Below are 14,195 nucleotides of genomic sequence, written 5' to 3'. Positions count from 1 at the left end.
TTTGTTCTGTGTTCATAGCCCTCAGCTCCTAGAACTGGTAACAGGGATCGTAATTTTCAGTTAGTTACTGAAGTCTGTGAAGAGGCGGTTGCAGGAGGAGTCAGAGATCACTCAGGCAGATCTGACCGACTAGTTTATTGAGCTCTAATCAATAACTGTAGGTATGTGAGATATTTAATAGCAGATGGCCCGGCAGCCAGTACTCTCCTACACCTAAAGTCAGTATGGGGTACAAAGATTATCACACAAGCTTTCTATACATATCTCAAAAGTTACGTGCATGCATCCCTTCGATGCCAGGTGAGGGATCTCAGCCTGGAAGGGTAACGTTGAGAGGCGTCCCTGCTCTAAGGGAGATCCCCACCACACAGCCCGCTGCTGTGGAGGGAGAGGCCAAGGGACTCTGGTAGCTGCAGATCTTTATCAAGTGGTTGATTTGGAGTTGGTTTTTCTGCTGTATTCGTGCAGTTTTGGTTAGCTCATCTGGCCAGTCTGCAGCCAAACCAGGCTTTCTTGGGCTTGGGCCAAGTCCTCACCGACAGCCTCATGCAGTAGGATCAGGGTTGGTTTGGCCCCTCCTTGCTGAGCATCTGCCTGGACCAAAGTTCAGTCAGGTCAAACAGGAGGAGTGCCTCTATCCTCGGAGGTATAAAGCAATGGCGGTACTGAAATTGCGCCTTTGTAGAGAGAAATGACTGTAACTTCAGACAAACCAAGGCAAAAATTACATCAGTGCAGCAAAACCAAAGCAGTGGATTTTTTCCCTGCAAGTATCTTGTTGCAAGCTCTGTGCTGTCGGAGAAAGCTTACACAGTCGTTTCAGTACCTGTACTAGAAATCTTAGGCATCTGGCTGGAGTATTTATCCCTACTCTATAAATTTCTTGGTGCTGATGCCAGTAATGCACTCCTAAGTATCTTAAATATTAGTCTAGCGTCGGCGTTTTGCTCTCCAGGGGCAACGTCTGGTCTGGGCACTGAATCAATAGCAAAACTCACGGAGGCTGGTTACCGCAGCTCTGCGGTCGAAGGCAGAGCTTCCCCTCCTGGCCTGGGAAGCGCTAACGGGGCTGAAATGGGCTCAGGCCAGGGGGCAGCTCGGCCCCTTCAGGTGCAGCTGATTCACATGCCTGGGCGTTTGCACAAGGCTACAGCACACCACGGGGCTTCCAACACGAGCAGCAGGTGGAGCTGCCTCGGTGAGGTGCTGCTGGATGGTTGTGGCTCTCCTGCTCTGCCCCGGGATGGCTCCTGAAAACTGTGGGCTGGACCTTCCCTTTGCTCCCGCTTCCCTGCCCTAACACGGCCTTCATTAGCTGTGGGAGCGAAGTCTTGCCTGTGGCCAGACACAACAAGCTCCCAGGGTGCACCTGTGACTGCGCCCTTCTTAAATCCACACACCCTTCTGTTGAACATATACCCTTGGTGCGTACTCACGGTGTGGCCTTTTGTTCTTTGGCTCTTCAGCTCTGCAATGGGCAGAGGTTTCAGTTCCTGTCACAAGTAAGTGAATGCAGGTGTTTGGACCTTTACAACCAAAGGTCTCAGGAAATGAGCTGTAGCAGGCTCCGGTGTGCCGGCATCCGCGCAGATGGGAAGCTCCAGCTCTCAGCTTGCTTCCCACTTGGAAGCGGAGGTTTGGGGAAGCTCAGTACCAGGTCACAGAGCTCTTGGTGCCCAGCGTAGGAACATGGGAAAAAACCAAGGCCCAAGGTTCCCAGCACCTGCTGCCGCTGCCAGAGCAGCTGAGGTACAAGTGGAAGTGCTAAATCGCCCTGGAGAACAGGTGGCTTCCTAAAACCCATGCGTGGCCAGGGCTGCTTCAGGCAGAGGTGCTGAGCCAGGGCTTGGTGCCCTCACCCAGCCTTGAGCCCAGGGGCTGTGCACAGGGCTCTGGGTCGCAGGAGGAAGTGAGAGCCGGCCCCACAGCGCTGGGCTTTGAGCAGCCCCTGTGCAGGGGTGTTGCTGTGACACCCTCATCCTCCGGAGCTGCCCCCCGCCTCCCCGTCCCGCCGCAGTCCCACACACCGGCAGCGGTGTGAGCCACCCTCCAACGCCACGCGGCAGCCAGGATCCACGCCAGCCCTGGGGATGAGCTCACGAAACCCTCTGCACTGCCCCAGGGGAGAGGTGAAGGGAGGCACTGCAGCCCCTGCAAACAAGGTGTGAATAAACGACAGCAAGTCAGCCCTCAGAAACACTGCTGCTGGGTAAGGGGAAACCGAGAACGCAGGACAGGTCGGAGGGGAGCCCTCACACCGCGCCACCGGGCACCGCGCTCGCTGACCATGATGTTCACTCAGACAGAGAGGAACCCGCTCCTTGGCCAACCAGTTTTATTATTGAAGTCCAAAGATAAAGCAGTTAGATACTCACACTTGCAGCAGCTAGTTAAACAGGAGGCATGACTCTTTAATCAGTGGTGCTGAAAGCAGGCGATGGGTACAGGTACCGTCAGCAGCTCCGGAGCCGCCGGCTGCCAGGAGCGCACCTCGCCAGCAAACACGGCAGCCAGAGCACAAAGCAGCGCAGGGGCAAGGCACGCTGGTTCCTCCCACGCCCCCGAAAGCACTGCGGGTCCTCCTTCACACTCAGTTTACAGAAATTAGTGTTCTCCTCTCCAGAGGCAGGTGACACCGTCACGAAAACAGCTGGGAACAGCAGGTGACGAGCCCTTTGGGGGCGAGGGAAGTGTTCATCCCCCACAGGCAGCTCCCGATTGCAGCTGTGCCCACTGAGAGCAACCAGCTTGTAAACCCAGCGCATCCAACTCGCTTACAGCCGCTCAGCGCTGAGCCCGTTAAAGCATTCGCCCTGGCAACCACCTCAGAAATAACAGTCGACGTTCACCCACACGAATTGTTGGGGAGCACCATTTTCCAGTTAACCGGCATAAAGTCTTTAAACAGCATAAGGACTCGACCGATTTGCTACCGCTCTGGCTGGCGCTCAAATCAGCGCGGCATTTCCCTTACCAAGAGCCTGTCGGTGATGCAGTCTCGCAGCTGCAACTCAGGCATTTCATAACGTTTCTCCTGCTGCAGAGCAGCACTTACCCTCGCTGAGGTCAGCTCCAAACCCTGCTCTCTTGGCTCAGCCAGAACGAAGACGTAGCGTTGTTCCTGGCAGCATAAATACATGTATTCGCAAATACATTTTCCAAGGCTAGTGTAAATGAATTCACATTCGCCCTGCAGCAGCATGTCCTTAATTACACGTCAGAAAAGGCTCGGCTCTGTTCGCAAATCATAACGTGCCGTTGCTGCAAACCAAGGCCGGCAGGACGCGGCCAGCTTGGAAGCCCTCTCCTACATCTTGTTTTGCTTTGCCTGAAGTGGTTAGAAGTAAAAAAAAAAAAAAAAATTGATCAATTTAAAACACAGACATAATCACTTCACCATTCTTTGGTACAGACATTGGCCACAATAACTGACTGGGACATTTGACACCACGAGCACATGGCACACTTCAAGTTTAAGAGGTGCTTGAAATCTCTTTTTTCCTATGTGAAAAAAAAAATAAAACAAAAAACCAAACCAAACGCTTCCAAAGAGCCACTCGCCAGCCACGTGCCCAGAATTTCTGCTGCTTTTTAAACACACACCGTATCTGTAATTAATTTTATCCCTTGAGAGTCCAACCAGAAAACGCCAGCTATCGCTTCCGCTCGCCTTTTTGTGTCCTTTTCTTCTCCTTCTCCTTCCGCTCCTGCTTGGCTAGCTTATCCTTCTCTCGCTGGAGTTTATCTTGCTCTTTTTTCTTCTGGAACTCATCTCGCAGCAGCTCCCGTTCCAGCTTCCTGGCATTCAAGACATCCTCCACGTTTGTGTTTCGGAACAACGCTGGTGGCGTGTTAAGGGCAGACAACGCTCTGGCTGAAGCCACACAGCTTCCGCTCCGCAGCCGTATTTTGGAGCTCTGAACTAGACATGGGCTTTACCTCCCCCTTCACCTTCTGACTCCCACTTCAGCTTCCTCACCAAGCAGGTAACAAATTTGGGAATGAGAAATAAGGAATGGAGGAAGAAAAAGGAATATCTCTTTGTTTTTCCAAATAGAGAAGTCACGTAGGGTAAAAGCACGCTCCCTAGAAAGGATTTTTCTGAGAAAAATCAAGTTGCCTACAGGTTCTTAAGACTGGTATGCAAAAAAACTTGTAAAACTTCTACAAACCTAAGGAAAACAATACCTGAGGTACAGCTTCCTCAGGTGGATTCGCTACCGCGGTGTATGGCGTGTACGTTTTCACATCTACGTACGCGTAGGTACGTGTAGGTAACTGCAGATGCTGTGAGCGCAGCTGACACCCCGGGACGGTGGGCGCTCCCCAACGGTCCCAGCTAACGGGGCAGCTCTGCCCGTGCCGCTGCCGCGGGGGAAGGCTGCCGACCTGGGGACGGATGAGGCGGCGCGCGCCAGGGATCCCCGCGCTCTCCTGCCCTCTCTCCTGCAGCGACTAGCGGCAAACGCTTTGGGAAGAGCATCAGAACGAGCGAGTGGGTGTCTCCTCCCGTCTCCTCCTCCTAACCATCAGTAACGTAGGGGCAAAAATAACTTAGGTTTCACTTTTTAATTATGGGATAAAAAACAGCTTCTTTCTTAAACCTGCCAGCTGGTGAGCTCAAGGAATGTCCCAAATCATTGTGCGGAGAAAAACGTGGGATAATTTGGTCCTTGTTCACCATTGAAAGTTCAGCTGCACCACAGCTCATGAGTTTCACGGTAGCTTTGTCCCTGTTGCGTTTTCAATAATTCCTGACAGGATTTAGCTCTCCACACACCAGTTAACACTAAGCTGATGTTCTGGGAGAATTATCCTTATCAACAACACGTTCTGTGAAGCTTTAGAGAGGGCAAAGAGGGAAGGAAGGAACAAAGGACAGAAAAAGAGAGTGACAGGATCAGCCTGAGCTGTGCACACGGGGCCAGGAGCAGACAGACCTCTGACGTTCGTCATGAGCAAGGACAGGCTACGCGAAAAGAAAAATGAATGACCAAACTTAAAAGGGCCCAAAAGAAACAGGGAGTACCAACATGGATAAGGAAGGATGGGAAACTCACCCTGGAAGCTGCCTTCCTTCCAAAAAGCCTGGGTCACTGAGAATTTAAAGGATACATTTTTCTGATCCAATATTTACTGCTGTCGCAATTGATCCATCTTGTTCATCCTCGCCAGTGAGAGAATTAAGGAAATACAGATATCAGTAATGAACATGTGCCTCTATACAGTCACACTTAACTCCAAACATGTCAAATAACAAGTTTATCAAGCCACGAGGGAGAAGCTAAACACTCATGCAGACGAAGACCAGGCAAGCGCAAAACCCCACGTTCCGCTCCCTCCTGGTACCCAAGTGCCAGCTACAATTCCCTCCTATTCAACTTCGCTCTTTAAAGAGCTTGTTCTTCAGCACTACGAAGAGTTAACTTTAGACTCTCCAAGTCTACACATACTCTCTAAAAAGGATCTTTTCAGCAGATTTCTCATCAGAAAGCAAGAGATAAATTCAGTACATTAACTGCCACGCACAGAGTTACCGGGAGGTGACTGACTCCTCCTCTGCAGCGCACCGGGGCTGGGCGAACCTTACCCAGCCAAGGACGTGTTGGTGGGGAGCAGGGAAATGGCAGGGAAACACGCTCAAAGGAGCACCAGCTCGTGGCATTCCACAAACTAGGAGCTTCCATGCTTTTTCCCATGGAAGTTATTTTACTGTGGAGAAGGAAGATTGAAAAGTTTCCCCAATCCTCCCCACCAGACACTGCAAAGCTGGAAAGGCGTTGGTCTTGGAGATTTTTAATAAACATTGTCCTGCAAAGCACCAAGTCCCGACCAAGTCAGGAAAAGGATATTCCTCCTCGTCCGTCACGTTGGCATACTGGGCCAGGAGGGCAGCTTTCCTTTGCTTCTCTTCCTGGGAGACCTCCTTCGGCTTTACCACAATCTTGGCCTGCTTCTCCATCATGCTGGCGATGGCTTGGATCTCATCTGGCAAGAAGAGTCAGAGCATCCGTCAGTCCCTGCAGACGTGGCAGCGAAGTCCCAGCTGACAGATGCCACACGCTGCTGATTCCTACATCTGCAGTCCCCAGCAGGCACCGTCCCACGGTCACAGGCCCGTCTGCAGGGAGGCAGCCGTCGCAGGGGACAAGCGCGCCGGGATAAAGGGAGATGTCTCACCCGAAAACATCCCCCACCCTCCTCCCACGCGCCTTCTCACAAGGCCACTAGTGGTGCTGTCAGCGCAGCAAGCCGCTTCTGGGAATTCAATGCGAGGACTGAGAGAGCAGGAGCTGCTGAAGCCACCAAGGAAGTGGTTCAGGCCAGCACTGTGTCTGATGCGGTGACGTGACACCAGCTTCTCCTCACCAGGAGGATCCCCCAGCTGCCCGCAGCCACATCAGATGCTATTTTTCCTGGAGCAAGGGAAGTTTCATAATGGAACTTTGAAGTCAGTAAGACTCTTGCTAATGAAAATCCATTTTACTCCAGATTGCGTTCTCTTCTGGTTAACTGCGGCTAAATATGTTTATTTAACTGCATACTTAAAACCACATGAAGTAGAAATTCTGAAAACCCAGGGCAACTGATCAGTTTAATACTCTTCTACCGACCTAGGCGAGCGAACAGCTGAATTACCTTTTCACACTGAAGCTCTGCTGCCCGTTTCTTAAAATGACATTTGGGTTTTGACATCAAATTTTTTTTAGTTTGTTAGTGACTTATCCTGAGGATTCTGTTATTCTAGGTAGGTATTGACTGCATTGGGGATTTATCCTTTTATGGGACCCCAGTGAAATAATTAAATCCTTGCACTTCTAACAGCCTAGATACATGCTGCTACCTTCTGTCTGTGACACATAAGAAAAATCCCTGCGGGTAACCAATAGTACAGGCAGGAGTCCAGCAGCAGCTCCAGCAATTCCAATCACTTGTCCCCAAAAGAGGGATTTATTTTATTTCATGCACAGAACAGGGTAACTTCCTCGTCCCTAAAGAAAAGGTCAGGCCAAGGACAGATTTCAGTGCATTTTTGGGGAAAGCCACTGAACTGCTGCGTCATTCAGCCACCTCAGTCATAAAGAGGAGGCGAGTGATATTTGTGAAATGAGGTTTGGACAAGAAAAGTGCCATATAAATGCAAGCCTCATGATAGGGCTCAGTACTTCTAGAATGACATCAGCCAGCGACAATATTGTGTTCGCAACCAGAACCAACAAAAAAATGCAAAGCAAACAAAAAGCAGGATTTAGCCAAAAGGGACGTTACATCGTCACGGGCTACGGTGCGGTCCGTGCCGTTGGAGGATTACTAATTGATCCATGCAGTACGCTTAAACCAGCAAAATCCTTCCAGCGTATGACTTCATTGTACTCCAGAGCTCTGCTCAACGACCAGAACAAGCCTCCCCCGATGAACAAGAGCAAGACTTAGGTCTCTGTTACCGAGCTGAAGGCAAGGGACAAATTCAGAGAGGGTTCAAAGAAACGGTGGGACTGTATACATGACCGGGAAAGGAGCAGCATTAGTACAGCAGCAGCCTCGTGGAGCTTCCCCCGCTACAAGCTTTTATGGCAAAAAAAAAAGGACAGTTTTAAAAGAAGATTTTGAAAGAGGAAAATAAGGATGGGATGCTTTTGTGCTGTGTACTGGGGCGGGCGGCAGCAGAAGGGACAGCACAGCTCCCCCCGGGTGCGGCTGTAGTTGTATAAAAACACCTGCTTTCCAAACTAGCCTACACTTGAGTAGCACAGGCATTTTATACCATAACAACTGCATCTACCATCAGAGTGCTAGCTGCCAGCGCTGCGTTGTTAGCACTGAAGGGAGAGAAAGCCCTACGTGTTTTGCAAAAGGAAATTGAAAAAATCCTACAGAAATAAGTAAAAAAAAACTTTTCCTCTGCACGATTATGAGCCCAAAGAGCAGCAGAATCCTAGGGGCAGCCAAAAGTCAAACTACTCATCCTCATTTCATACTTCAAGACAAAACAGTAAATAAGCAGCAATGGCAATGAGAAGCAAGTCAGATCTGCAAACATATTAGCAGCGTTGGTTTTAACCCCTAACGAGACGAACACACAATTCTCATCTTGGTATGGCCCTGCAAAGCACTCACACCACGAGGAAACGCGCACCGAGCAGCGACACTACCTTCTTTTTTCTCTTTGGCGTCAACAGTCTGAGATTCAGACCACTTCTCGACTACTTCCCTGCAAACATCGTTTAAGAGATCTTCTTCCTAGTAAGGGAAAAGAGACTTCTCAGTCTTGGAACAAAGTTGGTCTGCCTTACACAAGCATCAATCAGATGTGAAAAGTACCAGCTGCAAAGAATCCCAACACCCAGCAATAAGCTGCAGCAATGAGCTTTTCACACAAAATCTAATCATTTAATGCACATACAGGGGTTTTGTTAACCTGGGACGGTACAAGTCATGCGATGCACTTACTTGTTGACACAGCTCAGGACTAGAGAATGCCTCGACTCACGAGGCAAACACAAGGTGTCTCAGCTACCATCCAACAGCTCTGCACCACACCAGGCGAGGCCCTATCACCGCGGTGGTTTTCTTTTTCACACAATAGAGCTGTAACACCACACGCTGGTTTCCTAGCGGCTGGCTCTCTAGGTGCAACAGCCCCACAAACACCGAAGAAAGGCAACTGGGGTATCTTCGCTCTAGAAATCTACTGCCCAGTATCATCTCTCTTCCTGAGCGAGGCTGTGGAGAAGCTACTCAAAGGCCACTCCAAGCCAATCTCACAAAAGCAAATGAGTTAGACTGGATAAAACACGGGTCAGGGCCTGTGCAGAGCTGAAACCACTGTGGTGGCACTAACAGACCATCTCCTCCCACCAGCAGGGATACTCTTGTCCCCCTTGACCTGCCTGGAGCATCAAACACAATCTAGAGGTGCCAGTGGAATGCATTCACACTGCTGTTCATTACTGAGGAAGACTAAACTGCAGGGAGAAAGGAGACGCACCCAACCAGCAACAGGGCGGTATTCCCATCACTGATCCTTCCCCGTGGAGCTCCACCATGACCAGCTCTCTCCCCAGTGCCTGCACACAGCTTCTCGGAGGACTGATCAACACCGTAATTCAAGTCCCAGCAGCAGACAGGCAACACACTACTCTACCACATCTCAGCACACGCAGTCACAGCATTTCTGCAAGAATGGCCCAATATGCAAGTTCAGGTTACAGAAGCTGAATCCAGGCAAGAAACATGATCCTGATTTCAAAAAAAGTGTTTTGAAGAGTTACAGCCAGGAGCACTTCACTGGGAAGATGTATGTGTACAACAGGCAGGAGGCTTCAGTATATTTTTATTTATTCTGCTCATTAACGCTGCATCAGGTTTGCCCACAGTTTAGGAAAACCCAGCAGCAGAAAGGCAGAGAGGCTTGTGGAGAGCCGATATCAAACAGAAGCCAGCTGGCCAGGGACACCTGAGGAAGAAGCCAGCTGGGACTGAGACACCTCCTTGCCCTGCACCTTGGCAGGTCGGGCAGGTGCACTGCAGCTGTTAATGCTCAGGCTGGATCTGGGCACTGCCTGCAAATCCTTGCCGCCATCCTGCTCTCCTGGGGTCGCAGCACAGCGCTCAAGCAGGGACAAATCAGGCACCAAAGCAATGGTGACCTCTTACTAAAGAGTTGTTCTGCCAGCCCTGGCCATCATCTACCCCCGCCTATGCCCAAAGGTAGCTGTGAGAGGCAGAAAACCTGATAAACTCTCCCTAGAAAATGATTCCTTATATAGGTGTGTAGGAACCAGACCTCTGCCATCTGCCCCTTTCTCCAACTTTCACAGCCGGGTGTGAAGCAACTGGCATTTCAAAGACAAGCACGCCAAACCCCCACACACAGACTTCCCACCAAAATGACACCAGGTTCACCATCCTCATCTTGAGAACTTGGGCACTACCTAAAAAAAAGATCACCTTCAAGTTCCAGGACAGACCGTCACTGAAAGCGTTACCTGTCCAGCAAAGCAACGCTCACCTTTATGGGGGAGAGCAAAAAAAGTTGAGTCTCCACAACTGGGACAGACGAGGAGATAAAAACATACACAAAAATCTCTCCACTTTTGCTCCAACACAAATAAAAACAACTCAGAATAAAGTCCTCCCAGCCTGTCATGGTTTTAGCTGGGATAGTTAATTTTCTTCACTGCAGCTGGCGCAGTGCTGTGCTTGGGACTTAGTATGAAAACAATGTTGATAACACACAGATGTTTTGGTTGTGGCTGGGCAGTGCTTGTACCAGTCAAGGACTCCTCCAGCTTCCCATGCTCTGCTGGGTGCACAAGAAGCTGTGAGGGGAGGGGGCACAGCTGAGAGAGCGGATTCAAACTGGCCAAAGGGATATTCCATATCATGTAACGTCATGCCCAGTGCGGTACCTGGGGGGAGCTGGCCGGGGCGGGGGGAGGCAGCCATTGCGGCTCAGGGACGGGCAGTGTCAGTTGGCGGGTGGTGACCGGCTGTATTGTTTGTGTTTCTGTTTTTTCCTCTTTTTCCCTTTTCCTTTTTATTATATTATCATTATTGTTATTACTAAAATAATAATTATTATAATTATTATTTTATTTTAATTATAAAACTGTTCTTATCTCAACCCACAAGTTTGTGTTTTTTTTCTTTTGCTCTTCCGATCCTCTCCCCCATCCCAGAGGGGTGGGGGGAGTGAGTGAGCAGCTGCGTGGTGTTTAGTCGCCGACTGGGGCTGAACCACGACACACGCTGAGCCTGCAACAGCCAAGCATAAAATTCTGCGTCTAACAGGCAGACGGCAGGAGGACGGATGCACGGCGATACCACCACACAAAGCGGCCAAGCGCCGAGATCGTGAGCACTGGTCAGGGCTGTACGCACAACAGAGCAAGGTCCCCACCTTGGGGAGGAGATGCTACAGGGACAAACACACGGTATATTCACGGCTGTGGCTGAGGTGGTGATCTGCAAACAGAAACAGCAGAAGGATGAAAGGTTTGCGATTCCCACTGATACCAGACTCCATTTTAAAAAGTCAACATGCCTTTAACGAGAGAAGCTCCAGGGGAACAGGATGATGCTTAATCTGCTAAGATCAGGTATAAGAACGGGTGGTTTAGGTCTGGAAGAACCCACTAACCCCACTCCTGCCTGGAGATGATGCCGAGGTCCTCGCAGAACACGTGCTGGACAAGCAGACCAGCAACAAGGATGATGGGCAGGGAAACACCATTTCAGGTGCCAGCAAGAGGGACCCTTCCAGCCCTCAGATACACACTAAGCCTTCTAAAAATAACACAATCAGCATGGTTCAAGGACACGCAAGGCAGTGCCAGAAACAGCATCCTCCTAAGTGATGGGCTCCCCTGAGTGCAGGGAATGCTGGCCCACTGGAATCAAGGCTGACAAAACGATAAGCAACTTTATATTCAGCCAGGAGAGAAGGCTGGGAGAGGTATATTCCCAGGGTGCCTGGTTTCAGTGTGCAGGGAGAAGAAATTCAGGCAAGTAACGATAAAGGAATGGCAACAAGCAGGACAGAAAAGAATGGCAGAAGACTAACAATGACAGCAGAGACCTGTGCAACCGTCTAATGAGGGTTTGAGCAATAAGAAACAAATCAGGTTGTGTATCGGTGGAGACAGACCCACGAGGGGAGAACACAAAAGTATGACATTCTAGTGATCCCAGAAACGATGAAAAAACACCCATGGAGCCGGGGAAAGGAAGAAACGAAAGACCAAGGTGACAGCACGTGAACGGACACGAATGAAGCCACAGAAAAGAAACCCGATGTGACAGCCTGAGCAAAACTAAACCGTTACGGGCAGAATCAAAGAGAAGTTCTGCCAGGCAGTGCAGGCCGTCTGCCGGAGCACCCTCCTGTCTCGCTGCGGCCTGGGTGGAGACCTGTGGCAGAGCACTGAGCTCTGCCTCCGGGAGGCTTGCTTCCCACATGTAAGAGCAAACACTGCTAACAGTGGTGGAGTGCAGAGAGCTGAGGGTGCCACAGCCAGATATCTTCATCTAATATTCCAAAACAAAGAAGAAATTATGTTGGTTTAGAGGTTAGTAAACACAGAGAAAAATTAACAATGGAAAATACAAGTGATCTGGAATCTGGTTTAAAGAGAACTGAACAGAATCAGATCTTGGCTCTAAGTATCTTGGTTTGAAATGGTAATGTCTGAACAAACCCAGGGAACTAAAGCGTGACATTGTCAGGGCTGAGGAACCACGGATGTGGGTCACCTGAATTTTATTTGTGTGAGGGTTATCAAAAACAAAAAATGACCTGGGATTTGTGAATAGAACAAAGAGAAAAGACTTGGCAAGAAAGGCCCCAAATTAACGACAGGAAAGATTGTTTCAAAAGTCAATATGGAAATAAGCATAGAGTCTACAAAAAGAAAAAAATGCACTTAAAAAAAGCAATTAAAACGTCTGAGAGTTCAAGAGACAAAGAGGTTTTAAAAGAACTGCAAAAACATCAAACTGAATTCAAAACTGCAAATGAAGCAAAAGTCAGCTGCGACCAAGACACACAAAAGAAAATGAAGAGAAGGCACAGGGCTGTGGTGCAACACATCTGGGACGAAGACAGCCCACAACTCGATGGGTGCGAAAACCCCGCAGCGGTTCTCAAACCAGGCAGCAGCACACGAGAAGGGTAACGCAGCACTGAGGAGAAAAGGGGAAACATCCGACTCACCGCGGGGCCAGGGACGGCCGCCGCACCACGCACCTCCGGAGCTTGGAGGGCACGTGCGCCGCAGAACGCGAGGCCCACCCCAGGCTGGCGAGGCACCAGAGCAGATGTGAGGATCAGACACGGGCTCTGCCTTGGATGATGACGTGAAGCAAGTCTGGTAATTACAGGCAAGGTAATTAACCTCAGCTATTTTAGAACAGCGTTTTCCAAAGCCATCTTGCTCTGCCCCTAACAGCGGCAGAACATGCTGTTTGCTTCCCCTATTATTTTAGGCACAAAGCTCCACTGGCACAGATATGTTTCTTTTAGAAACTACCTTATCGCCAGTGCCCCGGGGTGGGGAAGGGATGGTGGAGGCAGTGAAAAGCTGCTCTGTCTTTTAGAAGAAGCAATTTTAAATGGCATGCAGTCAGTGAACGCAAGGAATTACATTACATAGTTACCCATGACAACAAAAAGCTAATTTTAATGACAGAGTTGCTTTGGGTTTTGTGCTCCTATACAGACATTTTGGGAGGAAATGAGCGATAGCCATCAAGCAGACTGTTATCCAACAGCAGTGCTCGCTACTTAATGTTTTACACTACAAAACATCATCCATTTATGCAGCATCCTGACATACAGGTACTGTAGAGATCTTCCAGTCCCCAAAGCAGATGGCTTTTGAAGATAAGTTCTTTTCTGCCCTCTCCTAACGCTCCCCCAGAAAGGCGGCGGGGGCAGAGGCAGGCGCCCCACCCCTGAGCGCTCCAGCCCCTGCCCGGCTGGCAGAGCAGTCCCAGCCAGGAGCCGGACCCCGGCTCCAGCTGATCCAAGGGCTGGCTCCTGGGAAACACCGCGCTGTGAGGAACGAGACCTGCTGAAGGAACACCGACCATCCAACACAGCTGTCCTTTAGGGATTCTAAGGGATTTGTTACCAGAAGCGATCTCTCACACCGCGCTCGGCCCTACCGCAAAGCGCCGGCTCAGGCTAACCCCGCGCCAACCCAGCGCGGTCCCTTCCCTCCCCCGCGCGAACAGCCGCGCCCCGCAGCGCCCGCCGCGTCTCCCACCAGGCCCAAAACCGGCACCGAAAAGCCCCAACAAATAAAAAAGCGCAAACAAGCTCGCGGAGGGCCCAGACACGCCGCGGGGTGCGGGGCACCCCCGGGCAGGCGGTCACCCGGGGCTCCAGCCCCGCGCCGCGGGAGGCCCGGCCCTCACCAGGCAGGCCGCCAGGACGCCGCGCATCGCCTCCAGCCGCTCCTCGTCGCTCTCCTCCTCGCGGAGCAGCCCCTCGATGTAGGCGCCGTAAACAGCGCGGTCGAGGCCCAGCGCCTCCAGCCGCGCCGCCAGCCAGGCCGCGAACCCGCCCGCCGCCGCCGCCCCGCCGGGCGCCGCCATCTTGGAGCAGCGCCGCCGCCCGCGCATGCGCACGTGGCCGCCCGCAGAGAGGGGGGTGGTGGCGGGACGGCGGCCGCGGAGGACAAAACTGTGGC

The 14,195-nt window shown here is 51.0% G+C and overlaps 1 protein-coding gene across 4 annotated transcripts; it reads right to left on the bottom strand.

Annotated features, from left to right (window-relative positions):
- Window positions 1-2,318: 2,318 nt before the first annotated feature.
- On the bottom strand, window positions 2,319-14,100 carry CCDC43 (coiled-coil domain containing 43). Of its 4 annotated transcripts, XM_064473662.1 has the most exons (7): window positions 13,921-14,100; window positions 10,828-10,968; window positions 8,154-8,241; window positions 5,853-5,988; window positions 5,116-5,174; window positions 3,671-3,841; window positions 2,319-3,328 (listed from the first exon to the last, which is right to left on the bottom strand). In XM_064473662.1, exons 1-7 carry the CDS (start codon window positions 14,098-14,100, stop codon window positions 3,246-3,248), a joined length of 858 nt encoding a protein of 285 aa, XP_064329732.1. In that variant the 3' UTR covers window positions 2,319-3,245. The 4 variants fall into 4 exon arrangements, with proteins under 4 accessions (XP_064329732.1, XP_064329733.1, XP_064329734.1 ...); XM_064473663.1 differs by having other exon boundaries at window positions 2,319-3,841; XM_064473664.1 differs by lacking the exon at window positions 10,828-10,968.
- Window positions 14,101-14,195: the final 95 nt, after the last annotated feature.

The sequence above is a fragment of the Phalacrocorax carbo genome, chromosome 25 (assembly GCF_963921805.1).
Source record: "Phalacrocorax carbo chromosome 25, bPhaCar2.1, whole genome shotgun sequence".
NCBI lineage: Eukaryota > Metazoa > Chordata > Aves > Suliformes > Phalacrocoracidae > Phalacrocorax > Phalacrocorax carbo.
Note: the sequence above shows the minus strand (reverse complement) of the source record. Positions and strands in the feature narration are given on the sequence as shown.

Bases quoted from the DNA above. Each gene is read 5' to 3' on its own strand.
- CCDC43 (XM_064473662.1), bottom strand. From the start codon at position 14,100: ATGGCGGCGCCCGGCGGGGCGGCGGCGGCGGGCGGGTTCGCGGCCTGG. The intron at 5,989-8,153 runs GTAGTGTCGCTG...TCTTCTTGCCAG, and splicing joins CGCCAAAGAGAAAAAAGAAG to ATGAGATCCAAGCCATCGCC. The intron at 3,329-3,670 runs GCGAGCGGAAGC...TAACCACTTCAG, and splicing joins GAAGAAAAGGACACAAAAAG to GCAAAGCAAAACAAGATGTA.